General features: G+C 42.6%; 2 protein-coding genes across 5 annotated transcripts in view; both read right to left on the minus strand.

Moving 5' to 3' along the window:
- Psmg1 (proteasome assembly chaperone 1) overlaps positions 1–8722 on the minus strand; it is a 12465-nt gene extending 3743 nt beyond the window's left edge. The window contains exons 1-5 of the mRNA XM_021209731.2: positions 8524–8722; positions 7254–7360; positions 5802–5953; positions 5140–5202; positions 1033–1231 (exon numbers count right to left, since the gene is read on the minus strand). Of these exons, the coding sequence (XP_021065390.1) occupies positions 1033–1231; positions 5140–5202; positions 5802–5953; positions 7254–7360; positions 8524–8660 (658 nt within the window). The 5' untranslated portion in view covers positions 8661–8722. The remainder of the gene's footprint in view (positions 1–1032; positions 1232–5139; positions 5203–5801; positions 5954–7253; positions 7361–8523) is intronic.
- Positions 8723–9670: 948 nt separating this feature from the next.
- Positions 9671–27897, minus strand: part of Brwd1 (bromodomain and WD repeat domain containing 1) — an 81225-nt gene continuing 62998 nt past the window's right edge. The window contains exons 37-42 of one of the 4 annotated variants that reach the window (XM_021209809.1): positions 25814–25980; positions 24212–24438; positions 21381–21548; positions 20274–21122; positions 18838–19764; positions 9671–11555 (exon numbers count right to left, since the gene is read on the minus strand). In XM_021209809.1, coding sequence (XP_021065468.1) covers positions 11176–11555; positions 18838–19764; positions 20274–21122; positions 21381–21548; positions 24212–24438; positions 25814–25980 — 2718 coding nt within the window. In that variant the 3' untranslated portion in view covers positions 9671–11175. Of the gene's footprint in view, positions 11556–15137; positions 19765–20273; positions 21123–21380; positions 21549–24211; positions 24439–25813; positions 25981–27897 lie in introns of those variants that run through there. The other 3 variants (XM_029544589.1, XM_029544588.1, XM_021209810.1) reach the window with 3 other exon arrangements.

A 27897-nucleotide genomic window follows, 5' to 3' on the forward strand; every position in this document is an offset into this window, starting at 1 on the left:
TTGAAAAAAATCATTAGGAACAGGAATTCAAAGCCACATATAGAAAATAATAAAAAAAAAAAAAAAAAAATGCATTTAACAGAAACACCCTACTGAAAACAATGGCAGTCTTTTCTGATGTAATGTGTGTGAGCAGTGCTTTGACGGTCGGCAGTGTCACCCGACAGGTCTACCACGACCCGGAGAGATGAGCCTCTGGACACGCCTGAGGGGTCCTCCTCCAGACTGGGTTACCGGCGGTGGGCAGACCCCTTTAACTGTGGGAGCCACAATTGCAAAGACCGAGGGACGGACTAAATAAAGAGGAAGCAGAGCCTGAGTATTCACCTTCCTCTACTTCCTGATGCAGAAGCTATGTGCCCAGTGGCCTCAGCTCTGGTGGCCATGATGCAATGTGTCCTCTTCAGCTGTAAGCCAAAACAACCCTTTCTCCCATAAACCACTTCTGCTGGGTATGTACATAACAAGCATGGTAAAAACATTAAGAACAACAACCAAGAGGCTGGAGAGATGGCTCGGCACTTAAGAGCACTGACTGCTCTTCCAGAGGTTCAGAGTTCAATTCCCAGCAACCACATGGTGGCTCACAATCAAGTCTGAAGACAGCAACAGTGTACTCACATAAATAAAATAAATAAATCTTAAAAAAAAAGAAAGAAGAAAGAAAGAAAGAAAAAAATAAAGATTAACAACCAAGTTTCAACATCTAAAACTTTCTACTTTGCTAATTTAAATTGCCAACTTTCACTACCAACAATCTACATCTAGCACCGAGTTCCACGCTGAGACTGAAGAATCCGGAACAGAAAAGAACAGCAGCAGAGAACCTAGGCTGCTGTCATGACTGTAATCCAGGGTATCCTAAAATTAAGCTGATTATTCCACTCGTACAAGTACAGACCCAAAGAATCAACAGCAATGAACTGCTATCCAAGAGCACTGACAAAGTACTTCACAAAGTGTTTACTTGTAAAGCAACATCCATCAATAAAGCCCCTGACAGGGTGTGAAGGTTGTGACCTTCAGTCCCACCTGCTGCAGACAGGTCATGCACAATGTTCGGCTGTTCCAGGAGTGGGCAGCAGACGGCATCTTTGAATTTCTGAGTTTTTAGCGCTCTCAGGAAAGGAGAAGAAAGGCTGCACGTAGACTCGGAGGTCTTATAGTCTGTGATGTGCCGGCATGTGAGAACTGTAACCTGCATGTTCTTTCTGGGTCGGAAGCCAAAAACCTGAGAGAACGTGGATTTTATGTTAAACTGAGTTTTTCCTCACCCTAAACACTGCTCTAATAACTCACCGCCCCCCCCCCCCACCAGCAGACAGCAACACTTCATGTTGCAGGTGTGAGCGGACTGCACCGAGCGCAGGCTTCGCTGCCCGTGATCACGGCTCTGAGGTCTAGCTTTGTTGCCACTGTGACCATGCTCTGAGGTCTAGCTAAGCAATCTTTACCTCATTTTCTTACCTCTGACCTGAGGATGGCAGTGCCTGAGATCCATGTGATGTACAACAGTGTAGCAGTTGTGACTGCTACCCTGAGTAAAGTCACAAGAGCACATTCCAGATCCCTTCCCTCACCTGCCACTGAGCAGCACTTCTTAAGGAATTCAATGTTGGTGTTACCGTGACTGTAGCCAAGTTCCAGCCACACTGAACCTCAGTCCTACTGCAGTGTGGATCTGATAGGTCACTAGGGACCCCTCTATCTTTTACTTAAATTCATGGCAAAAACAAACAAACAGTGAAAGCAACAATTTTTAAAAGGAAGAAATTGTTGTTGCTTTTCAAGACAGGGTTTCTCTTAACAGCTATGGCTGTCCTAGAACTGGCTTTGTAGACGAGGATGGATTCAAACTCAGAGACCCAGCTGCCTCTACTTAAGATGAAAGGCACATGCCAGCTTTCTCTTTTATAAGATTTATTTATGTATACATGAGTGTTTCATCTATATGTACACTTGCACAGCAAGAGAGGGCATCAGACCCCATGGAAATATAGTTCCAGATAGTTGTGAGCCACCATGTGGATGCTGGGAATTGAACTCAGGGCCTCTGGAAGAGCAGCCCAGTGCTCTTAACTGCTGAGCTATCCCTCAGCCCCAAAAGAAAGAATTTTAAGATACTGTATTTGCTCAGATTATTTTCCGTCTTGATTTTTTCCTCTGTTTTCATCTGTCTGTTTGCTGAGACAGTGTCTCTCTCGTAAGTAGTTCATACTGGCCCCAAGCTCATGGTCCTCCTATGCTGGCTTCTCAAATGCTCAGCTTACAAGAGCTGTGGTTTAAATGAGCAATGTACTCTGCAGCCTAATGAAGCTGAACACGTAGTCATCAGCTGGCAGTGCTGTTGGGGAAGTACGTTACCGGGAGCAGGCTTAAATGGTTTATAATGTGTTCCCACACCTGTTCACTCTATATTTCCTACATGTGAATAAACTGTGGTCAGCCAGCCTCCTGCTCCTGACACTGTGCCTTCCCCTCCTGTTGTCCCATGTTTTCCACCAGGGCAGATTTTGCCCCCCTAGAAGTATAAACCAAAACAAACCACTTTCTCCTCCACTTTGCTTTTTGTTGATGAAATTTTCACAACAAAAGGTACCAAGCCCAAGTGTGTGCCACCATGTCTGACTTATCTGAAATATTTAATGAAGTAATAAATGGCTAGAGCCGATAATAATAGGAAAACTAAAATTTTGTGTCAGGTAACATAAATGATTGACATAACTAATTTCACTGCAGCACAGCTTGGAAATAAATACTAAAACAGTGCTGCTTATTGGGTACATTCATTTAAGAAAGCTCACAACATAACTTCCTTCCTTTCTATATATTTCTGGTCTGAACCCATAGGACTTGACAGTTGTCAGGCTGTGTGTCACTATGAGGATTTGGATGTCAATAACACTGCAGGGATCCCAAAGAATATGCCTCAGAACAACAATGTTGATTTAAACATCCTGCTTTAGCCAGGCAGTGGTAGACCTAATTTGTGGCCCTAATCTGAAGGCTGGGAGATAGAAGTTTCTGACCTGGATCTTGGTATGGAGATCTTGAGGCATAGAGGCTTCAAATTCAAGGTCATCTGGGATTAAAGGTGTGGTGGCATACACCTTTAATCTGGGCTACACCTTCTGCTGAAGACCAGATAAAGACATTGGAAGAAGAAAGGCCCTCTCCTTCTCCCTCTTTCTCCCTCCCTCCTCTGCCTGCTCGCCGTGTGGGACTGAGCAACTGCTAGATCCTTGGACTTCCATTCACAGCTGCTGCTGACCACTGTTGGGAGTTGGACTGCAGATAAGTCATCAATAAATTCCTTTACTATATAGAGACTACCCATAAGTTCTGTGACTCTAGAGAACCCTGACTAAAACAGAAGTTAGAATACAAGACCAGCCTGGTCTACAGAGCAAGTTCCAGAACAGCCAGGGCTACATGGAGAAAAACAGGACAAAAAAACAAAACAAAAACAAAAACAAAAACAAAAACAAAAACAGCCCTCCCATGATAGCAGACACCTATCATCTCAGCACTGAGGAGGTCAAAACAGAAAAAGTTTTAAGTTCAAGGCCAGCCTGGACTATTTAGCAAGAATCTAAAAATAAAAGCCCATATAAAATAAAATTAAATAGAAACATAAAAAGAAACACTTCACTTTAAAACTGTATAATCTTAGTACTGGAGAGATCGCTGTGAGGTTCAGAGTACTTGTTGCTCCAAGGACACAGATGGCAGCTCACAGCCGTCAGGGACTACAGTCCTAGGAGATCTGATATCCTCTTCTGACTTCAAAGGGTACTAGGCATATACATGGTACATAGATATACATTCAAGCAAAACACTGATATACATAAAATATTTTTATTTAAAAACACTTAATTTGATATCTCTTCAAGTCTTGAATGTGTTCGTTTTTTCTACAGTGCAAGGGTAATAATATTTTTATATAACCACCATTCTGCATAATTTAAAAGTAAAATTAAACATTTTCATCTTTTCACTCCAGAAAATACATTCCTGTACCCTGAGTATACACATACACAAATTAAAGAACAGGATACAGATCACATAAATGAGCACACTGATAATTTAATGAATGTTTTTAAGAAGGTCAACTGCTTTAAAATAGGTGCACACCAAAATTTTATTTCCAATGAGCTTCATTTTAGTACGTATGTTTAGTATGTTTAGTATGTAGTTCATTTAGTATGTACGTTCAAGTGGACAGAGATGTTTTTATAAACATCCTCATTGGCAGGTGGAGTAAGTGGTAAATGTTGAAGACTCTGGGCACGCCAATCACCATCTAATTGCTGCACACTGTCCACACATATACAATTGTGCTTCTACTGAAAATAAGTCTATGCCAGCCATGTAGTAATGCATGCACTATGGATAAAGTATACAGTGAGTATTTCCAACCCAAAATCCAAAACCTTTGCCTGCCTAATGACAAGCCACGTGGAAAACTTCATACCATGAAACTTCACTTCAAATTGTAATGTTATAAGATTTGTTTAAGCTATATATGAAACAAGAACTCATGTTTAAACATGAGTCTTACCCTGAGACAAGTCATTCTGTATATACAAATGTTCCAAAACTTTAAATAAAAATGAAATACAAAACATTTCTCGTCTCAAACATCCTGGAGAAGGCATGTCCAATTGTAATGGATACCTGCCCAAACTATACATTTTTTTCTTAAGTCCCTGAATTCAGTTTTCCAAAATGAGGGCTTGTAACCACACCTAATGCTAAGAAATAGAGGTGTGGTACTAGGAGTGTGGTAGTGGCTACTCCTTCAATGCCCCTGATGCTCTCTGTGTAGCTCTGGCTATCCTGGAACTTGCTCTGTAGACCAGGCTGGCCTTGAATTCCCAGAGATCTGCCTGCCACTGACTCCCGAGTGCTGGGATTAAAGGTGTGCACCACCATCACTTGACTAAAAACTTTCCTTTAAACAAAGAAACAAACAAACAAACAAACAAAAAACAAAACACTCCATAACTCCCACAATATTTTCTTAAAGAAACAAATTCTTATCTAATATCTGACTACAAAGATCTATGTGATGAGACCCCAGTCCCTGAGATCGGCCAGCATACACCTGACTAGTGGATCAGGGTTTCCTCCTCTTACCTTCTCCAACCACTGGAACTGCTGATCCTCAGCAATGTAGCAGCTACACTGACAGAGAAAAACCTGAAAGGGAATTTCAAGAGTTCTCAGGTAAAGTACACACACACCTGGCCCCATCGTCCTATAAGCACCTCCTAAACACCAGTGACAGACATCGCTCTGTGGAGACGGAGGCCCACGGAGGCCCGTGTTCACTCACTTCTGGTCATTAGCTGTGTCCCCTGAAAGGGTGTGGCACCCATCTCTTCCTCTACTCCTCTGCTCCTGGCAGTGGGCTGGGCTGGGCTGGGCTGGGCTGCCCCCTCGAAGTACTGCCAAGAAGCACTAGCTCTCCCCACCTCAGCAGGCCTGTGAGCAAAGGGTCTACCCCAGTCAAGCACTGGAACTTCAAACCTTGCAAGCCAAAAATCAGCCTTTTCTCTCTGTAAGCTGATTGCTTTTTAGGCATTTGTTACAGCAACAGAAGCAGGAACACAGAAGTCTGCTCCTCTGTTGATTCTAACATTTAAGAGTGAGGCCTAAAATTCACTGAGACATTAGAAATGAGTATCAGGACAGAGAATATACTGGGTGGCAGAGGCCTGACATGAGAATCTGCTTACTATCGAGGGCTCGTGTCTACATGACCATGTTTCAAGAATAGTAAGTCAAGTCTCACATACCGAGGGATCTGATTTCAGTTGATAAAACACACAGAAAACATCTGTAGGGGACAGCCGGACAGTGTCTGTAGTTCTGCACCACTCATTCCAGAGCTTAGCACAACCGACTTCTTCCCAGACTCCTGAGTTCATGACAAACGCTGACAGGAATGCTGTGGAGAGAAATGTTCCCATGAACCAGCATCTGCTGTGTGATTAGTGTGATAGTGAAGTACACTTGCCACTGAAACCGAAGCTCGGCTCCCCTGAACTCACACTGACGCAGTCACACTGACGCGGTCATGCGACCATCCAGCGTTCACACTGCTTGTGTCTCAGCTTGGTTCCCAGCACCCATCCCTGGTGACTCATCACTCTAGAGGATCCAGTGCCCTCCTCTAGCTTATACTCTAAAGCAAACCCACACAGAAAAATAGGCACATAATTAAATTTTGTTGTTGATGTTTTGTTTTTTAAGACAAGGTTTCTCTATGTAACCTTTACTGTCCATCAGTAGACTAGGCTGGCCTTGAACTCAGGAAGTCCACCTGTCCTTCCTCCCATGTGCTGGGATTAAAGGAGTGCACCACCACACTTGGCATAAATTTCTTTTTAAAACATTAAAGACCTTCTAATTGGACCACTTTGGAGCCAACAAAATTTGAGGCTGAGGAGTGAAAGTCTATACTCTCCACACAGAACTACACACAGGGACTGGACAGATTTGTCCATAGACTTTGCACCAGTCTCACAATGTAACATTCTTCTAAAAACAATTAGGCAAGCAGACCTTTATATAATGGGGGAGTCTACTGCTTACTTACACAATCTCTAAGTTCTAAGGCTCACTTACAGGGCAAGAGCTCTTAACTAGAGTTCTCAAATGATCTCCTCAGAGACAGCAAACCCAGTGAAATTATAAAGATCTCCACGCGTACTGACACACAACACTGTTCCAAGTAAACTCACATTACACTACCTTGAACCTACCAAGTCAAAAAAATGCATTCGAACACCTTAGAACTGAAGTGTTCCAGATGTGTGCAATTACTGCTAGACCTTCGGACACCACAACAAACTGGAAAACAGGGCCTGGAACTGTAATTTTGAAGCTAAGCATATTTCCTTTAAATCTCATTACAAAGATGGAAAGAACAGGTAATCTATCTTATTTGAAGTAAAATTATTGTGGCTTTCGAAGACAGGGCTTCACGGAGCCCAGCTTGGCCTTGGAACTTCTTCATGCTCCCTTCTGGCACCTCCCACCTGCTGAGTGCTTGGACTGCACTGTGCCCAGTTCACATGGTACTGGGATTCAAACCCCAGGTCCTGTGCTTGATAGGCAAGCACTCCACCACGTGAGCCACATGCCCAGGACCTGTTGTGAACTTTCTAAAATACATAAAATGCGTGCAGAAGGACCTCCGTGTCCATCCTTCCAACGGGATGTTGATTCCTGACACTGGCACTTACCTGCTGCATTACTTCCTACTGCAATTATAAACTTGGAGCAAGGGTGTGTCTCTAGGAGTACAGCCTCCAGAGATGTCTCTGTCTGTCTTCGGAGAAGCTGCACCTCCCTAACAGCAAGAGACAAAAGTGAACAAATGTCACTGTGACTACCATCACACTGTAAGAGATGGTGATGGACAGAATGACAGTCAGATTAAGAGATAAGTGATTGGTGCTATATAGAGCTAGATGTATAAATAGATGGAAGACAGATGAGATCGATGGTAGACATGTTACTTATATACAGATAGTAGACAGGTGCTATATTTATATATACACGGATGGATGGATAAATGGGTAGGTGATAGAAGACAGAGATGAGTGGATAGTTGGATGGACAGATGGTGTTAGATAAAATAAGCAGTTTCCTTGGTGCCCTTGCAAATGGATAAAACACTTTCTTTTTATGAAATAGTATCAGTAAAACTACTAACAAACTTCATACTAACCTGACACACACAATGTCTGCACCCACAAGCCAGACACAATGTAAAAAGACACTAAAAGCATCTCCAGCACTCCAACCCGCAAAATGAATGTGACTAAGACTCCAAACAAACGTTCAAGCATTTAGCTGTGGCAAAAGTAAGCCAAGACTGCCCATCAGACAAACCAGGGCTCTCAGGAAGAGTGTGAAAAGAGTGTGAAAAGCTGTTGCAAATGAAACGAACTGCCAAAGTGTCTGTAGTTGACACATCACCAGAAAGTATATTTTAAAAATCTAGGTGAATTTGACTGTGGATTGGTATGATACTGAATACGTGTTACTAGCAAACCTGGGGTAGGGAAGGTGCTAAGTTGCCAACACAAGCATGACGGACCCAAGTTCTGACCCGAGAACCCGCCTAGCTCAGAATAGAGGTACTGGAAAAACAGGAGAACCAACAAAGTTTAATTATGTGCATATTTTTATGTGTGGGCTTGCTCTAGAGTACAAACAAAATAGATGAGGCAGCATGCTTAGGAGGACGTGTGGGGAGTCCTAATTGGAAATTCGTAGGGTGGTGGGAAAGAAAATGAATTTGGTAAAACCTTAACCAAGGAAGGGGCTGGCGTGACTTCACTACTGTGTGTCTGAAAGTAGTTTTGAAAGAAACACGGCCGACTCGCGGCGTAACCTAAAGTGTACGGTGGAGGGCAAGCATCGCCGGGTTGTCGGCGTCCCAGCGTGAACGCAGGGCACTCCGCAGGCCGACACCGCCTGACGCTCGCAGCCTTCCGGAAGCCTGACCTCTTCCGCGCCAGCTGCCGCCGGACCTCCCGGTCCTCCGGCGTGTCCCGCCTGCTCTGCTCCTCCTCCTCTTCTTCCTCCTCAGTCCCTGCTCGGCTCGGCGCCTTCACCACCTCGCCGAAGAACGTGGCCGCCATGGTACCTCAGCCCCGCGCGGCCAGACGGCGCCTGCGTGCGGCCTGCAGTCACGCCCTTCAGACCACGCCCCCATCCCGCCTCCGAGCGAAGCTACGCCCACGGCCTGGGCCAAAGCCTCAGCGCTTCCGGTCCGCCGCGATAACTGTCCCGCGGCGCACTTCCGTCACCCTGTTGACCGGGGAACACAGCGCCCGCTCCACACCCCGCGGCCCTCCTGCCAGGACCCACCCGTGGAGGAAACCCAGAGCTGCGGGTGAAACAGACAGCTCCAGGGCTGATGACTGCAAGCGGATGCAGAGAACATGAGTGAGGCTGCAAGGCTAGGCTTTCTAAAACCTGGCCATGTGTAACTCATATACAATGTTTTCTACTGTAATGACAGGAAGAATGTGTTTCTGGTTTGTGTGCTGGAAGACAAAAGCAAACAACCACGAGAAAAAGGGTAACTGGTACCACAGTGGGAAATAAAAACACATTCTAGATTTACTTGTGAGGAAATGGGGACTGCATTGCACAGGGTAAAATGTAACTATTTGGGGATCAGAGGAACCTTTAAAAATCAAAACTCTTGGAAAGTTGTTTAAAATCTCTCACAGTGTAGAAAAACGATGCTTAAAGTCTACTGGGAGAAAAAGCGTATCAATTTTAGCATACATACTCACTGGTTAACAAAAAGCAAATGAATACCAAATAGGACACTATGTGTTAGCTATAGCACACATACAAGATTCCCAGTATGGTGTCAAGATTCAGACTCCAGGATTAGTAGACATAAGTGAGCTGGAGAACCTTTGTAGGTTTCTTAAGTGGATACTTTGCTGATAAAGATACTCGATTTGCTTTCTCAATCACACATGAAAAAAGCACTAACAGAAATCTGAAACATGATGGTAAACCATATGGAAGTGGTGGCTCGTTGGCACACACTTGCAGGAGGGATTTTACTAGAGTGTTACTCCATTACAAGAATGTTACTCCATTCAGTCACAATAAAGAGACCAAACACTTTAAAGGGTAAATAAAATTATGTTCCAATTAAAGGCCAGAAAGGGATTCCGTTATAAAAGGCTGGACAGATCAGACAGCAAGATGTAAACTCAGACCTTCAATTCACATGTCTCCATTGGACTGATATGTTTTCATTTCATAGCATTTCTTGAGGATATAATTGCTCAATAAGTAATTCTATGACATTTGGGATTGGACATTTAAATTTTTCATTAAAGCTCAAAAAATAAATAAATAAAATAAAATAAAAATCAAACCCATGCACCAAAGAGAAGGAAGGGAACTCCTCCTGTGCTTGTAGCAAGATGCTGAAGATTTCAGGGTGAGTTACAAAAAGACACACACTATGTTAGAATATTCTGAGTTGTGTTTTTGTTTTAAGCAGGCATGCAACCACAAACAAGTTTCTCAAGTAATCTGGACACTTTGGCCATACATATAACTGGAAAATGTGCATTATTGTTAATGAAAAATACACACCCCTAGGTTCCATTTTTTTTTTTGATTTACACATGCAAGTTATGCCTAATAGTCACAGCTATTTTTAATTGGAAAAAACAAACTGTTGAGGACAAGTTTCTTCAGTAACATGATAAAAAGACTTGACAGTACATTCACAGGTCACATCTGGTGACCTTAATGTCAACAAATAGCCATGAACAACAAACTAAAGTCCACATCCTCTGTAGGCAAAACATTTTTAGCACAATGACCAGAGGCCAGATTCCTGACACTTGGCTTGTTGGTGAGATTGAAATGAACCTGCAGTGTTCACATTTCTAACTTTTAGGGAGTAGCAGAGAGACGTAAGAAATAGGATCTAACTGCATCACCTCAAGAGATGAGTGCATCTTGTTCTAATTTCCGACCACAAGTCTGGCCTTTACATCTTTGCTGCTACATAGAAGAAATAAAATGTAATAGTCACATTGAGAGCTTTCTTAGAAAGATACATTCCCTGAATTACTCATACCAGGTGGCTATCATTCAGTATGAATTCCAATGTTATAAGACATTAATGACAGTCTTTCTCACACTCCTCTTCAGAAGTCAGTTAACACCCCAGGATTTACTCCCCCAGTTCTTTTCGTGTTTAGTTCCCAGGGATGTGCACTAAACGGATTAGATCCAATTAAAATTCAGTAGTCATATGGGCTTACTGCTCCCTCCTTTGGAAAGGGCCTTATTTTCAGTCTGGGAGGGTAAACCATTGAAATTAGCGTTCCCCCATATATCCAACATGCTTATATTTCTCTAGAGGACCAAGCTTCATCAAGCCTTTCCTTTACATTACATGGGTCCTTCTGCTTTCTCACCTGACTACACAATCCACATCTCCTACCTCCTTGGAACACCCTATGCTGTGTACAGCTAACTGGTAGCCATCATCCCATTTGACCCAGAGTAATGACTTTCACAAAATTGTTCAAAAGGTGCTGGGACGACTTATGATTAGGAGTGGACTTCAGGGCAGGCATTGGAGCTGCAGACACTTCAGTACCCTTTCTACCTGGGAGTAGGCTGGGCTTTTTCTTTCCAGGATCTGAACCGCCTAAGATCTAGCTCCTTTTCGTTCTCTGAATGTATGGGTGCATCATCCTCTTTATAAACACTCAGTAACTTTTTCTTAGCCGCAGCAGAGGCTTGTCGATAGGGCAGTTTTCTGCTGTTCGTCCTAATGCCGACATTCTCTGGTCCTGAGACCACTTCTTTTAGATTACACATCATCTTTATTTTATTTGCAGCAACAGTAGCACATCTGCGGGGGACTTTCTCAGGCACCGTTTTTGCTTTCGGGGTGCCACTATGCATCTGTACTGCATCCTTCTCATTAAGCATACATGGTCTCATTTTTGTATGGGGTTCTCTGTCTTTACGAACAGATTCTGAAAAACGAGTGAAAATTCATGTAAATACAGAAATCTTGTCACAAGACTGTACTATATACATTCCTCAACAACAGCCCTGAGCCAGTCTTAATTATGTGAACAATTAAAAAGCTGGTTTGACAGACTTATGGCTTCCATATGCTTCCCTATATGGACCAACCACTGTCATTTCTCAGTAATGACTTGCAAGAACGAAGTGAAAACTTTCAGTCTCATAAAGCTACTCACCTAAAAGTACTTTAAAATGTTTAGATTTAAGAGAGCACAGCCTGGTGGTGGTGGTGGCGGTGGCGGTGCACATCTTTAGTTCCTGCACTGGAGAGGCAGAGGTAGGCAGGTCTGAGTTTGAGACCAGCCTGCTCTAGAGTTTCAGGACAGCCAGGGCTACACAGAGAAATTATATCTAGGAAATCAGAGAGAGAAAAGGAGAGAAGAGAATCACATGTTCCCATTTCTGAGCTTCATTTTTAATCGTACGTAAAACTCTTTTGAAGTAACTTCCCAGCACCTCCTGACAATGGACTCCAAGGCCAGCACTTCCTTTAGTCACGTGGTCAAACTGCCAGAGTTGGTAAAAAAGGAAACTCTGCTGACTCGACAAAGTTTGGCATGGCCTCAACCTTACCTTCTCTCCAACATCACTTTACAGAGCCGGGAAGCCTGAACCTCAAGCTTGTGGATTAGCTCATGGCAGACACAGAGTCCTTCTGCCTACCTGTGTATGGGTGTCTTAGCAATCCACAAGCACTGGCACCTGCACTATGGACTCAAGGAAGGGTTCCTTTAAGGAAGTACATTTTTGGTGAGCTAAATATTGTGAAGGGGGTTGTCAGAACCTGAGCTAGGCAAAAAGCCCACTGAAGAGGCAGATAGGTCCCTGTCACAGACCTCGGCAATGTTCAAGGACAGCTGGAAAGCAAGAGATGTCTGCCAGACATGAAAGCTCAACTCTTGTATTTCTGCAGAAGTCTCAAAGACACAAGTTTCAAGTGCTGCAACACTTCTTTGATCTATCTGCTACCAGCTGGAGTTTGGAGATTTCTTAAAATTAGTCTTAGTCATGAAAAGTCAGACGTGAATGTAATAGCCACATCAATACAGAGTCTGTAGACCACCACAGTAACACATAGGCAGGCATCTGGAGGACTCGGCAGCTTTTGTCTTTCTTACTGAGTCCCAGAAAAAGGCAACGTTTTAGTCAGCTATTATCAAGCAAACTTGGCCTGGCTGCTTGCACATGTCACCTGACTATAAATAAATGTAGTTTTACACCAGGTGTGGCGGCACATAACCTTTAATCTCAGCACTCTCACTTAGAAGGAGGAAGGCAGATCTCTCAGTTCTAGGCCAGCCTGGTCTATGGTTAGATCTAGGGCAAACAGAAATGCACAGAGAAACCAGCTCAGAAAACAAAAGGTAGCAATGGCTGCTCTTCCAGAGCCCCCAGACTGTGCCCAGCCACCTGAAAGCTCAATTTGACATCTACAAACTCTTCCCAAACAGGAGACTATTCCCTCAAAGGGTTCGGGTTATGTAACTTCCAGTGTTTGTACTAGGCTGGTCTGACATTAACTCATTGGGTTCTGTAGGAACTAAGTGCCTTGGTGTTTCTAACTTCAGAGGACTTTCTTAAAAGTGGAAAGTTATAAGCTGGGATCTCCATGAATACCAAATGCAAAAATGAACATTAAATCTATTTTGGGCAAATGGTAGGATAAAATAAGTACACTTTCAAAAGGAAGGGAAGTAGATACCCCCCTTAAAGAACTCTACTAGTATCAGCCAAATAACTGCATCCATGCACTGCATACTAAGAAAACTAAGCCAGCTAGCTCATGCCCAGTATTAGATAAAACCCCATCACAACTAAAATATCTCTTTCCAAGAAAATGCTGAATTAGCAGTGGTCACTTCAGATGTGATGGAAGAACATGTGCTGTCAGTTTATCAACCTGGTAAAGACACACACTTAAAAGACATTTTACTTCCAATCAGGAAAGGGGAAAAGCTAAACTGCAGAAATGAAAAACTTTTTTTAAAGTACCCTGTAAAGAAGATTTGAACTTCAATTAACTTAATAATGCCCTAAGTAGGGAAAAGTCCAGAATACAATTTATAGGAACCCCAGGTGACAAAAGTCTCAAGTTCAAAGACAAACAAATGGGAATTCCACAGAAACCACCATGAGGGAAGCATTGTGAGTATTTAAAGACATTTTAGCTTGCTAGAAGCATGGCAGACACTTTGACCTCCCATGAGCCAGGAAGGCCCTGAGGTGCATCCCATGTACGTGGGAGAAAACTTTAAAACTCTGCCCCCTGGGACTTGGATCATCTAATAGGCCCCTATACTGAGTACTGCATAGCACAAATGAACAACAGCACAAAATCCAAGAACAATTTATACTTAGAAACTAAAGAGACTGCTCTTCCAGAGGTCCGAGTTCAATTCCCATCATCCACACGGTGGCTCACAATCATCTGTAATGAGATCCAATGCCTTCTTCTGGTGTGTCTGAAGATTACAAAAGTGTACACACATACAATAATCTTTCAAAAAATAAAAAGGTCACCGGGCGGTGGTGGCACACGCCTTTAATCCCAGCACTTGGGAGGCAGAGGCAGGCGAATTTCTGAGTTCGAGGCCAGCCTGGTCTACAGAGTGAGTTCCAGGACAGCCAGGGCTATACAGAGAAACCCTGTCTCGAAAAACCAATAATAATAACAACAAAAAATAAAAAGGTTCTTTCAAGCTTTGAAACACTGATGTAAATGGACAAATGTCTAAGCTCCCTGTGTGACTGAAGGATGGAGGTGGGCTGCCACAGTCCACGCAGTCCATAGCCACAGTCCACGCAGTCCATAGCTAACCCTGTCAGCTGCCACAGACCATGCAGTCTGTACCTGACTCTGTTAAAATTAGGAAGTTAAGGTTGACACTTAGCCAATTCAAAGACTTTAATAAACTGCTTGTGGTAGCTCGCCCTTTAATCCAGAACTGAGGAGGCAAAGGCAAACGGATTTCTGTGAGTTCCAGGCCAGCCAAGGCTGCATATACTACTCTTGAAGATAACACTGTCTCAAAAATGGCTCAGCAATTAAGAGCACTGGTTGCTCTTCTAGAGGATCTAAATTCAGTTCCCAGTACCCATGACCATCTATAATGACCCCAGTCCCAGGGAATCTGATACCTATCCCTCTTCTGGTCTCTGTGGGCAGTACACACACACAGTGCAGACATACATGCAGGGAACACACACATATACATAACATGAAAATTTAAAATACGAATAAAGGTCAAAAACCTTAATGAAAAAAAAAAACTAGTCTTTAACATATACTCAGGAAGTGTAGCAAGCCCACCTCTAATATACCTTAGCAGGTCCTATGGAGTCTTGCCACACTCATTCACACATGTCAATGAGAGAGGCTGCGAGTCTTAGGAACCAGGCTTCGAGGCTCTGACCAACAAAGTCATCAAGTGAAGCCTTGATCAAGAAGACACCAGGTAAGGAGGCAATTTTCCAATCAATGTGATATTAGACACAAGCTTTGCAGGTTATACAAGAGACTTTTTTTAAAAAAAATTTTAATGTTGAGAATTCCCAGGTGTCCTTCAGAACACTTGTAAGAATTTAAAAATGTTAAGATGTAAGAACACATAACACAATCAACCCCAGCATCATACTCTTTACCCTCAGTCCTTAGTGACAGTATGAGCTGCATGTGGAACTCATAACTAACCCAGTTAAGTAAGAGTGCACACTGCCTCATGTTCCCCTTGCTCTAGCAGAGCTGGTTTGGTCAGTACATTACAGAACACTGGGTGGGCCGACACAGATGTAAACCTATGGTGCTGATCAGGGTCCACAGCCAAAGCTGAGGGTCTAAGCTTCAGTAGTCACTAACAGGAGGAAGGCTCTCCAAGCTCCTTTACACTCCAGCACACTCTCTACACCATGAGAAAACCCCATGGACTTGGGTAATAGCTGTAAGATATCTGAAACATGCTGGTTTAATGATCAAAGAATCGAGCTGGTTACTTCAACCACTGAAGGACAAAGCAAAGCCTCTCTCAAGCCTGTCAGTTTGTTTCTGGCAGAATCAGGACACTGGAGGGGAAAGAACATAAAGCATCTCGTGCATCTTTAATGTTCTGCATTCTACTCTGTTACAAACCTCAGATGTCTTTTTCAGTTGACACAATTACATTCAGCTTGTAGTGACGCGAGAGTAAAATCCAGGTGATCAAATTTTATATCATACAGTACAGTGATTTAAGAAAAAGAGCACCACAGAAACCCAGACTGTGGTGTGAACCCATCCTTACCCCAAAAGCCACAATGAGGGCAAAGGCATAGTGACTGTGACTGTGGGCAGTGTAGCTCTCTGGCAGTACTGTATGAACCTGTCTATAATGTAACCCTCTAGTGGTGTTGAATGAACCTATTTATAAACCCGATGCATTGTTGTTCTAGGTCTTGAAGTGCTTTTCAAAAACATGTCTTACTCAAAACCAACTTCTCTAGGAGACCTGTATCACAATTTCCAAGATCACACTAACTTCAGACATTATTTAACCAGAGGTTTTCCACTTAAAAAAAAAACAAAAAAAAAACAATGACCACCCTAGGAATTACCTGAAAATGGGATACATTTTCTTTTTATTCATAAATTACTACACATTGTGAGTACACCTTTTAAAATAAGATATAAGTGGGAAATCCTTTAAATCTTTTTTTTAATCTTAATATGCTTGGTAATAGTAATCTTTTCAAAGGAAATAAAAAAAATTAAACCTGTAATACTTCAAACTTCTTTTAAAAACTATGAATGAATAAAATCACAGACTTTGGACATACAAAACTAGAGTGGGAAATGGCTCCTTTTGCAAGTACACCCTAACTACTTCAAGTGCAACAGAAGCTAGAGCACTTACTTCTGGACCAGTTCACATTCACCTTATAACTCTCTCAAAAAGACAGACTGATCCTAAACATTAAAGTACATCTGTGCATTAAATCCCTGCGCATTTCAAACACCTAGTGCTCAATGTAAACATTATAACTATTGTTAATCATCCTTAACGGTACTTAGGAGTGTGTCACATACTCAAAGTCAACGTTAGAAACAGCACCATGACCAAAAAGAAAAGGAGGAAAGCAAGACGCTTCTTCCTCCTCACAAGCCGAGAGCCACTGTCAGCCACACAGCAAGGTCACCAGGTCCACGTCTGCTCTCAGACGGACCCTAATCTGATGAAACCGAACCATGCATCTACTACACAGCTGGACCAAAGGCTTAGAAAGGAGCGTCTGACTAGACAACCAATAACCACTTAACACTTAGTCCCAAAATGACAACAGCTCTGTGTACAAAACCCAAACTTTGTAAAAGCGTGCACGTCATATATACTTGTGGATTTTGGGTGCCTTTTTGCAGATAATGATAAACATGGAGTTACAATCCTGAGGAACATAACAAGAATCAAATGCTTTTTCAGTCAATAGTCAAAGACAGCTGACCCAGTCTGTGCCCCTCACATCCGTCTAGTGAGAGCCCTATGGAAAGGAGCTTGGCAGAGAATTCTCTATCCAAGAGAGACAGAGGAAATGTCCAAAACCATCTCATCTCTTACAGACTGCCTACCATGTCAAATGAAGTCCACGCACGAGACATGAATACAAAGCCAAGGGACACTGGAGAGCAGCACGTGCTGTTCTTTATCTGCCACCTCAGGAAAACGGGAGATAAAGAGTGGCTTGCGAATGAACCCAAGTACAACTAAGTCAAAAAGCACTCAAAAGTGTGCACACTGCAAATCCCTCTCACTCATGGAAAGCTTTTCAAGGAGAAACTGACTGGAAGAGCTATACCAGTAGACCAAAAATAGTCTACTAAAGAAAAGACCCTGGCTAACAATAAGTGTTCTGTGGGGCATGGGCTGATGTGATACTTCCCTTCAAATGGATCTCAGAATCCATATAACAAAGATTCACACACTTGTCCCAAACAAAGGATGCTTAGGGTACACTGGGCAACAAAAGCTGTTTCCCTACACAAGTAGGATTTACAACTGCACTCTCAACTCTACAGTTTGACAAAGGGAAATCTACACAGAACTGAAATATCATTAGCCCTACGCACTCTTATTAAAGAACACTTTCCCTAAATCTAAGGCACACAAACTTCTCTACTTCAGAGTGAGATTATGGAAGAGCAAGAATTTGGTGAATCCTAATGGAAAGTAGATCTTGGACAAAAAGCAACAATTTGTCAGTAAACAATCTAAAAGAAAATACTATGACTATGTTCTCAAATTAGACCTTTAAAATATGCACTCCAAACATGTAAAATAATTTACAAACACTTTATAAATTCAAGTTTATAAACATGAAAGTCATCAGGTTTTCCTTAAAAAAAAAAAAAAAAAAAAAGACAAGAATTTGGGGGAGGGGGGGGAGTAGAAGCCATGTCAATAAAAATGACCAGATATATAGGGTATAATGTGTTCAACTCAAGTCTCCAGGGAAAAAATTAAAAAAAAAAAAAAAAAAAAAGTGGTAGGTGACTTGCCTACAAACCGTGGTTACCCTTGCCATGATTATAATGTCAGTATGCACATAATATTTATCAAGATTCTGTAAACATAGGCCGCTTGGATTTTTCTCCTACTGCATGGCAGGGGCTTAGAAACTACCACTTTTGGATAAATTCAGAAAATAACTGTGTGACACTGCTACCACAAAAGTAATGCTCACTGGTTTGGATAACCCAGTTGTCTAGTGTTGAACAGTCTCCCAACTCTTGCTGTGTGTAGTCAATACTGTCAAAGTAGATCTGCCCCCAAAATGAAGCATATTTTGGCACCTGTGCTGAAATGCTGCTTCAAAAACCAGCAAGTGCAAATAAAAGTAACAGTCATGATTTAGTCACATTCACAACTTTTCATAGAAAAATATAAATATATTCCCTGAATTGTAAGCCAGCTCTCACAGTACATCCCAGTCAGTCTACTGAGCACACTGGGTCTCAAGGCCGTAAGGTGCGGTCAGTGAGCTCTGGTGTGCTCTCTATGCTTCTACCATCCTCCCCATCGTGGTACCTCACCGTTCTCCTACCCTGGTTTCTCGTTTTTATTTTTGAGCGCCGGACAACTCGTTTAGCTTTTGCATAGTCCAAATCCTCCCAGTCATTGTCATCCACACTTAGCCTACGACACTTGCTCTGTCTTTGATGTCTTGCAGTTTTAGGCGGGTTAGATGCGGAGGGTTGTTTACCTTTGCTAGGCACTCTTGCTTTCCCTTTCCTTTTCTTCTTCCTTTGGGTTTTTGTGTTATCGCTACAGTCAACATCAGAGTCAGTTACTGACCCCAAGTCCGATGCCTTGGGACTGGTGTCAGGTCCGCATCCTGAACTCCCCATTTGTCCGGGCACGTCCTCACCATCTACCTCAGGATGCGTTCTCCTCCTTTTCACCCCGACCTCTGCTGAGGCCTGTAGACTGGGAGTAACTTGTGCTGTCCTACTGAGTGGGGCCTTCCCGTATGTCCTGAGCCTTCTGCCATTCCACCTTCTTAACCCATAGTTCAGTTCTTCTTCAAAGTTACTCTCTACAGTAGCTTTCTGGGTCAAAACCGACTCAGAAGGTAAGCTAATCTCACTATCCAGGGTTTGGCTTTTGGGGTTTTCCTGAGAAGGCCCAGCAGAGGAGCTTTGGGTTTTAGGAGGTGGCCTTATGCAGACCCCGCCCATTTGCCTGTTCTGTATGCTTTTTGTTTGTTTAAAACTGGAACCCCCCTCAGAACTCAAGTCTGTACTTGCAGCCTGACTGGCATTCTCTGTACTATCTTGGTGTTCAGGCTCAGGGAGCTTGCTCCTGCAGGCAGGCTGTGCCTCTGGCACTTCACAATGTGCATGTTTCTCCTCACTACTCAGCGCAGTCTTTGCTGTGGTACAAGCATATCGAGCGGGCTTTTTCCTTCTCCTTTTGCTTCGAGTGCACACGCTTTCTAAGCTGACATCTTCTGCATCACTTGTGAGCTTCATTTTATCAGTAGCCATACTAGCACTTCGAGTAATCCTCGAGGGGCTGGTTTGATTGTTGGGTGACTTCTGGGTTACCTGTAGATTACTTTCCGAGTCACTGGAACAGAACCTTTTCCGGGAAACTTTCTTTCTTTGTCCATTCTCTCGTGATACAGAATCTAAAAATTAAGAGTGCTCTTTTAATATTTGATATAAGAATTTCTAAAGTAATAATTAAATGTTTAACATTTAAAGACAATTTAAATACAGACTTCTTACCGACATAGTGAGGCTATATTAGACAGTAGGAAATAAGCTGGTCCTTAGCATTGATTTCCCCCACTAATGACAATCCCAATCCTCAACAAAGACAATGTGAATAGGTAGGCTCAAGAAAATTGTTCCAGTCACTATCATGGTGTGCCCAAGTGCTCATCTCTAATAAAATGCCCATTGCCAATTTTCAAAGTAGAACCTTTCATGAATAGTCAAGGTCAAGACTGACTGTTCAGTGACTAACAGTGAATGATAAGGCACTAAGCCTAAGAACAGAGAAGACAAACCAAAGGTCAGTGCTCGACCAGAAAGAACAGCTGGTAAAATGACATCTACAGGAGGGAACAGTAGAAGGGAACCATGGAAGAGGAGGAAGGGATAAATTAGTGTCCAAGGGAAAGCCTAAAATTACCGTTCTCATTGCTGTGTGATTTCTCTCTCACTGTACTGCTGTCAGAATCCACATCAGTCTCAGATCCATGATGTGAGAGACACTGAGGAGCAAGAATGGCTTCCCTCAAGGCTTCAGAAACTGGGCTTCCTTCCACTTCAGGGCCTCTCCTTTCTCCACACTTTTCCTCACAGTCTTCTGAATCGCTCAAGATCTTGGCTTTCTTAAACAAATGTGTATTCTTGCATAATACACTGCTTTCTGGTTCAGAGTCAGCTTCCTCAGAGATGCTATCTGCCCTAAGTTTCTGCCCAGATGTTGAAGGGTCCGCAGTGCTACTGGGCCCATAATCAGATCCATGACATCTGGAATCTTCCTCAGAAGACTCTATTGGACGAGATTTGGTTTTGCATGTTGCTGCAGTATGGGATATGCAGCCATTAGCATTCCAGGTCTTCCGGGCTACTCGCAAGTCACTGTCTGACTCCGAGTCACTGATGCTGTTCTGGACAGTATGGGGACTGCACATCAACAATGCTTGGTTCTGGTCTTTTAGTTCTTCAGTCTCTGACTTAAGGCTCTGATCATCAGAGTTGTGTAGCAACTTTTTCCTGGCTACAGCTGACGCATTTCGATGTGGCAGCTTCCGCCCAGAGCAGGGGCTCTCTGAGCTCCAATCTTCTGCATCACTCATCAGCTTTATCTTGCTGGCAGCAACAGCAGCACACTTCCGCAGAACTTTCCGGCTGCTTCCACATTTTTTATTTTTCAGACTTTCATCTGTTTCCACTGAATTGTTATCAGAATCACTTAAATAGACTCTCTTCCGAGTGGCTTTTCTACCACATCCATTTTCTAAAGAAACAGAACCTGGAAGTAAAGTAATACGATTAAGGAAGTCTTTTCTTAGTCCAGTCATGCTAAGCTACACATGCAGGCCACCCTGGCCTCTTTTCTACTGTCTGACCTGCCTCAGCTTCCTAAGGTGACACCAAAACTACAAAGTCTTCAAATAGGGTAAGTCATTTGTAAGGATCGCCATGTGTTGGGCTTAAGAGACACTTTCACATCTAGATGAATTCCATTATGACATTCAATAATGATTAGTGACTGCTCGCTCTCACTGACCAGGTTTCCTCCGAGCAGCTCTTGTTCTGGTCACCCTGAGGTTGCTGCTTCTCAACACACCACTGCGCAAGGAACATTCTTGAGCTCCAGAACTCGCTTTGCTTTCCTCTGAACTATTTGAAGCTGAAGAAGATGAAGAGGTAGCTAAGAAATCTTCCATTTCACTTCCTAAAAAAATAAAAAGATATATGGACTCCTATCTGTACCCACATAAGCAAACATTGTCTTATAAAAACAAATATCTGACTGATAATCAATTTATAACTTGTTGTTGGAGAGATGGATCAGTAAGAGAGCACTGGTTGCTCTTGCACAAGACCCAGGTTCAGTCCCCACTACCCTCATGGCAGCTGCCTCTAACTCCAGTTCCAGGGGGATCTGATGACCTCTCCTGACCTCTGTAAGCACCAGGCATCTATGCAGTACACATGAATACAGAGAAAAATAAGAACACAAAGATTTATTTTCTCTAAACAGATTTATTTATTTACTATAAACACAACGTTCTGTCAACATGTATGACTGCGGGCCAGAAGAGGGCACCAGATTTCATTATAGAAGGGGTTTGAAATCAGGACCCCTAGAAGAACAGCCAGTGCACTTAGTCTCTGAGCCATCTCTCCAGCCTCACTAAAACTTCAAAATATTAAAACAAGGTTTTTTTAAATGCTTTAAATGTTTACAAATTATGCTGTGAAGGTGACTTTAAATAAAAACCTTTGTATTAAAAAGTACACAATCAGTATTCCAAATTAAGTCATGCTTGTATATTCAAAAGCTGGCCACCACATTCTGAGCTAGATTCATAAAATACTCATTTATGAGTAAACCTCCATTTCGAACATAATTAGCCCCACTAATTATTGTGCTTTCTTGTGCTTTCTGTGACATCAAGAGAGGCTTCCATGCTAGAAGGTACAATCATTTTGGGTCCTTCAATCTCAAAAGGCAGTTTCAGATCTACAACTTCCTGACACTACAGCTGTGGTACATTGATCACACTGGGGGGGGGGGAGGGTGGCAGACAGTGAGAGAAAGGAACACTTTAACCAATGAGTACTTGTTTTCATTGCCATACTGGGTGGAATGAGCATCAGACAGTGTACAGAGTTGGTTTCCTATCAACTTGACACACATTTGGGAAAGGGACCTTCAATTTCGAAGTTTCCCTCCCACTAGACTGCCCTGTGGACAAGACTGTGGGGAATTTTCTTAATTGATGACTGATGTGGGGCTGAGAAAGCAGGCTGACAGAGTCAGCAGGAGCCAGCCAGAAAGCAGCACGCCTCTATCGGTTCCTAAATTGACCCCCATCAGAGATGAAGGATGACCCGAGTACTCCATACCAAACACACCTTTTCCTCTTACAAGCTGTTCTAGGCTGTGGTGTCCTATCACAGGGATAACCCCTAACTCAAGCACACACCTGAGGCAGAGGAAGAGGCAGGAGGATACAGGAGCTCAAGAGAGGCCACTGGTGAAGTTGTGGCCCAGCTATAGTTTAAGTGGCCAGTAGTAGCTATGAGTGGCTCTAGTCCAAGCCTGGGAAGACAGGCTCTGCGTAATGCAGAGGCTTCTATGCTGCTCAGAGAATCATGAGTGGGCCCCAGACATAAAGCACTAAACCTTTTACACTGGGAATTTTCAATCTGCTTTGGGCTGAACATGAAGGTATATAACAGGAACCCACAGTTAAAGAGAGTTCAGATATTTTAGAGAGACTGGATATTTTAAGAGACTTAACTTTCAAAGTATTTGAATGCTTAAAGACTACTGAGACTTCTTTAAAGTTGGGTTGTTTTATGCTGTGAAATTAATATTCATATGCCATCTTAGGGACAAATGAGAAAAAAACAAAAAGGTTCTAGTTGAACACTAATCTATCTGTGTAACAAGCAAACAAGAAGTGAAGTGTGCTAGTTAGACACAAGCAGAGTTACCAGAGCAGAGAGCCTTAACTGAGAACATGCTCCCACCAGACTCACCGTATTATCACAGCAAAATAAATCCTTAGACAGGGAAGATCTCCCAGTCTCCTATTCCTACTTACGTGGAGACTCTGTAACTGCGTCTGTCACGTCTGTCACGTCCTGTGCCGTGCACCAGCCCTACTTACTTGGAGACTCTGTAACTGCATCTGTCACATCCTGTGACACTTACTGCACCAGCCCTACTTACGTGGAGACTCTGTAACTGCGTCTGTCACGTCCTGTGACGTGCACCAGCTTGACCCTTGCCATTGGCCACTTTCTAACCAATCTATGGATCTGTTTCTCAATAGCATTAACAGTGCTAAATGAAATATTTGATATTGCACACATGAAAAGCCATAGATTATGATACTACGTAACTTACTCTCAACACAAAACATAGTGCAATGCAGATGGAACTAGTACCCTCACTGCACAAAGCTATTCAGGACTGCATCTGTTCATAGTTATCAAAACAGCAACAGCCCAAAGAGGTGACAATGTACTTGGGGGGGTGTCAGCTCTCAAATGACTATCTGTACTTTTATGCGATTTTTGTCATTTAAAATACACTTTGTAGCTGGGCCGTAGTGCACATGCCTTTAATCCCAGCACCCGGGAGGCAGGTAGATCTCTGAGTTCAAGGCTAGTCTGATCTACAGAGCAAGTTCTAGGACAACCAAAGACAGAAACCCTGAATCAAAAGCAAACAAAAAGTAAATAAAAATATACTTAGTGAAACACAAATCTTAGCAAATGTTAATTCTGTCTAGACCTCAGTGCTAAGACTATTTCTAACCCAACAGTACTTAGTAGTCTACAAACAAGAATGCTCAAAGATGAGTGCATTCAATTCCTCACCAAACAGCACAGAACCACTCCTGAGTACTTCAGGTCTGTGTCTTCTCGCTCTGTCTAACGATCCTGCAGAGTCTGAAGAGTCCCCAGAAGTAAAGCCTGAAGAGACACCAGCACTTGTCCTGCGGGCTGCAGACAAAGGTGCTCTACTTGAGGTAGACTGAGAAGGAGGACACATCAACTGTGGAATTACTTTTGTCTGAGATTTGAACTGCTTCTGTTTGACATTTCTGGCAAAAGTTTAAACAAGAGAAACAATTATTAATAAATCAGAAAAGTAAATTGCTAGAGAATAACTGGATAAAATGACGTTTCTTAATGAGAGAAAAAACATCACATAAACCAAGTACTAAAATATGCACAACTAACAGTATTCTGGCGTGGATTGTTACTGCAAGTATTTCCTTACTCTAAACTTGACAGTTATAGTCAATTCTGAAGGAATGAACAAATGATCCAATTAAACAGAGAATCTGGTCCCAAGAGGAGGGAAGGAAAAAAAGACAGGAAAAAACTGTTTCAAGAAACAGGACATTAAAACCTTTCCAAATTTGACAAACTATACTTAATACCCACAGAAATGGGTAAACTCCCAAGTAATGTAAACTCAAGAACTCCTAACCTACTTCCTGGTGGGAGGGAGAGAAGGGCTGGGGCAGGGGAGGAGGGGAAAGGAAGGGAAGGACGGACGGATCTTGAAGGCAGCAAAAGGAAAGGAACATACACATAGGAAGAGCAGTTCAGCAAGGTCAGAAGCTAGGATGGTAGGTACAAGAATTCACTATGCATCAACTCTATTCATCAGGGCTGCAGAGAGGATGCAGTGGACAAGAGTACTGCCTGCTCTCCCAGAGGACCCACACAGCAGATCACAGCCCTCTGTAACCCTAGGCCCAGGGGATCTGATGCCATCCTAGTTTCCAAGGGCACCAGATACACACGTGATATACAGATATACAATGGATACACATATATACAATGGATACACATATATACATGCAGGCAAAACCACCATATATATAAAGTAACAATAAGTAAAACCCGAGAAACATTTTAAAAATTACCTTCAGCCAGATGGAGTGGTGAACGCCTTTAATCCCAGCACTTGAGAGGCAGAGGCAGGAGGATCTCTGAATCAAGGCCAGCCTGGTCTACAGAGTGAGTTCCAGGACAGCCAGGGCTACACAGAGAAACCCTGTCTTGAAAAACATACAACAAAAAGCAAACAAACAAAAAAATCCTTCAATAATGAATGTAAAGTTAAACCACCACCAAGAACACAAAGACAAGTAAGTCTATTGTTGGTGTATCTGCCTGGTTTACAGGCATTTTAAAAGAATTCTTCAGACTGAAGCAAGGAAAACCCATGAATCCCAAGACAGAATATTTAGACACTTTTATAACTGGACATCAAAATATAAAACACATCATTACAGGGTTTCTGTAAAATAAAAAAAAAAAAAAGATAATACAAGGTTCTTGATTCTGAACTTAAAGATACGTATATAAAAGTTTGGAGTGTAGAGCCATATTCCAAAAATATGAGTTTTTAGCACAATTAAAAACACTTTAAGAACCAATTACATGCAATGCCACGCCCCTCACCTCGTGCTCCTGTCACCGAGAACAGCACCATTACAGTTTTGTCGTTGCTTGAATCTTTGGCTTCTACGAAGTTTCTCCTTGAATTTTTGACCAATTTTAAAATCAAAGGAGATTTTCTTCATTTTTTCTTCAAACAAAGCAGACAATCTCAAGGTCATACTATAAATCTACAAGGTAAAAAAGAAAACCAGAATTACAAAGTCAATCTGTTGCAGATTTTCACTAATAATCAGAGGTCACCTGCAATGTGGCAACCCTGACTTAGATGAATAGCTTCATTGCTTCCAACGAACTACACATTAATGGCATTGGCAGGATATGGAGACGGAGATGCACACACGCACACCTTTCAGAAGCTGGTGAAGACTGCAACTCCACACTCCACAACACTTCTGTTGACATTCTCAGTTAACATTGGTCCCAACCAGTTCCAAAGTACACATTTCTCCTTAGGCTAATTTGGAAGTTAGTTCTAATACTGCAATTTAGGAAGCAAAGTAGCAGTGTATGTCTGAATCAAGGGAACACAAGCATTTTTACATTAATCTGCTTACCATCTCAATCTAAAATAACAAAAGTATGCCTTCCATCGTATACAAGAAAATACAGCCTCAACCTTACATATTTCACATAGCCTAGTCCTCAGTCTGTGGCAAACATGACCTTCAATTCAATTCCTCATCTTCTCATCATCACTTTCTTTTTTTTTTTTTTTTTTTTTTTTTTGGTTTTTCGAGACAGGGTTTCTCTGTATAGCCCTGGCTGTCCTCGAACTCAGAAATCCGCCTGCCTCTGCCTCCTGAGTGCTGGGACTAAAGGCGTGTGCCACCATGCCCGGCCCATCATCACTTTCTAAGTATTGGGCCTGTAAGTGTGTGCCCCTACACAGTTCATCATCTCATGCAAGGCGGGGAATGAGCCCATTTGTTATGCATGGTAGGCAGGCAGGCCAGCCCTCTACCAACTGAGGTACATCCCAGCTCAACAATTCCAATGATCAGATCATTACAGAAGAACCCAGTTAACACCCACATTGAATGCAGAAATGAGTGCACAGGTTGAATATTCAAGTTCAGGATCAGGCTGAGCAGTGTCTCATCAATTACGTACATCCTTTGAAAGTGTGAGGACCTCGAGTTCAAACCCCATCACCAGGGGAGGAGAACATCATGGGGGCAGACATGGTAGAACTAGCTCCTGATGCCAGGGAGACACAAATTCCTGAGGCAGGCTGGCTGGCTGGCTAGCAAGTCTAGATAGACAACCAGTAGGAACTGGCTTCTCTCCTCCCACTGTGTGGCTTCTGTGAATCAAACTCAGGCTGCCAGACTTGACAGCTAACCAGCACACAAATGCAACAGGAGACTGTTGGTCACATGTGGGTATGAGGAGGTACTCCCATCCCAGAAACACAAGAACATGAAGGACTGAGACTTCACAGCCTCCTACACGTCTGCCCTGAAGACTCACAGGTGCTCGCTTCCTGGCCTGTCTTTGAAAAGCAGAACAGTTCTATTTCTAGTACTTCATAAACTTGTCAGTCATTGAGTTAACAGGGTTATGTGAGCCACTTTACATCTGAAATGTGATGGTCTTGAGCATTATCACTTTCTGTCTCCTCACTAGTTGTCACTGAAAATCTAGCAACATATTTGAACAAAAAGTAACAAGATGCTAAAAGTGACAATGTGAAAACGGCATGTATGAACACACAATACATAAAGAACACTAAAAAGAAAAAAACATTCCTCTTGAAATTCAAAATGAGATTGGATGCTGGCTTTCAGTGTTACTATTCAACATTATATAAAAGCACCCTGGGTCTCACTCATATCCAGTAATATTAGTGGATACTTCCAGAAATAGGCTACACTTAAAATTCTGAATAGCATGATCTAATCTCATACTATTCTCCCACAATCCATTTGGGAAATGGATTGTCTTATGTCCACAGCATCCATATATATTTACATCACACAGCTCACAGCAATGAAGATTATACTCATGCAATCTATTATATTACTATAACTGCTCTACTTACTGGTAGATATATAAGTAATCTCTTACCATGTCTAATCTATAAA

Source organism: Mus pahari, chromosome 12 (assembly GCF_900095145.1).
Source record: "Mus pahari chromosome 12, PAHARI_EIJ_v1.1, whole genome shotgun sequence".
Classification (NCBI taxonomy): domain Eukaryota; kingdom Metazoa; phylum Chordata; class Mammalia; order Rodentia; family Muridae; genus Mus; species Mus pahari.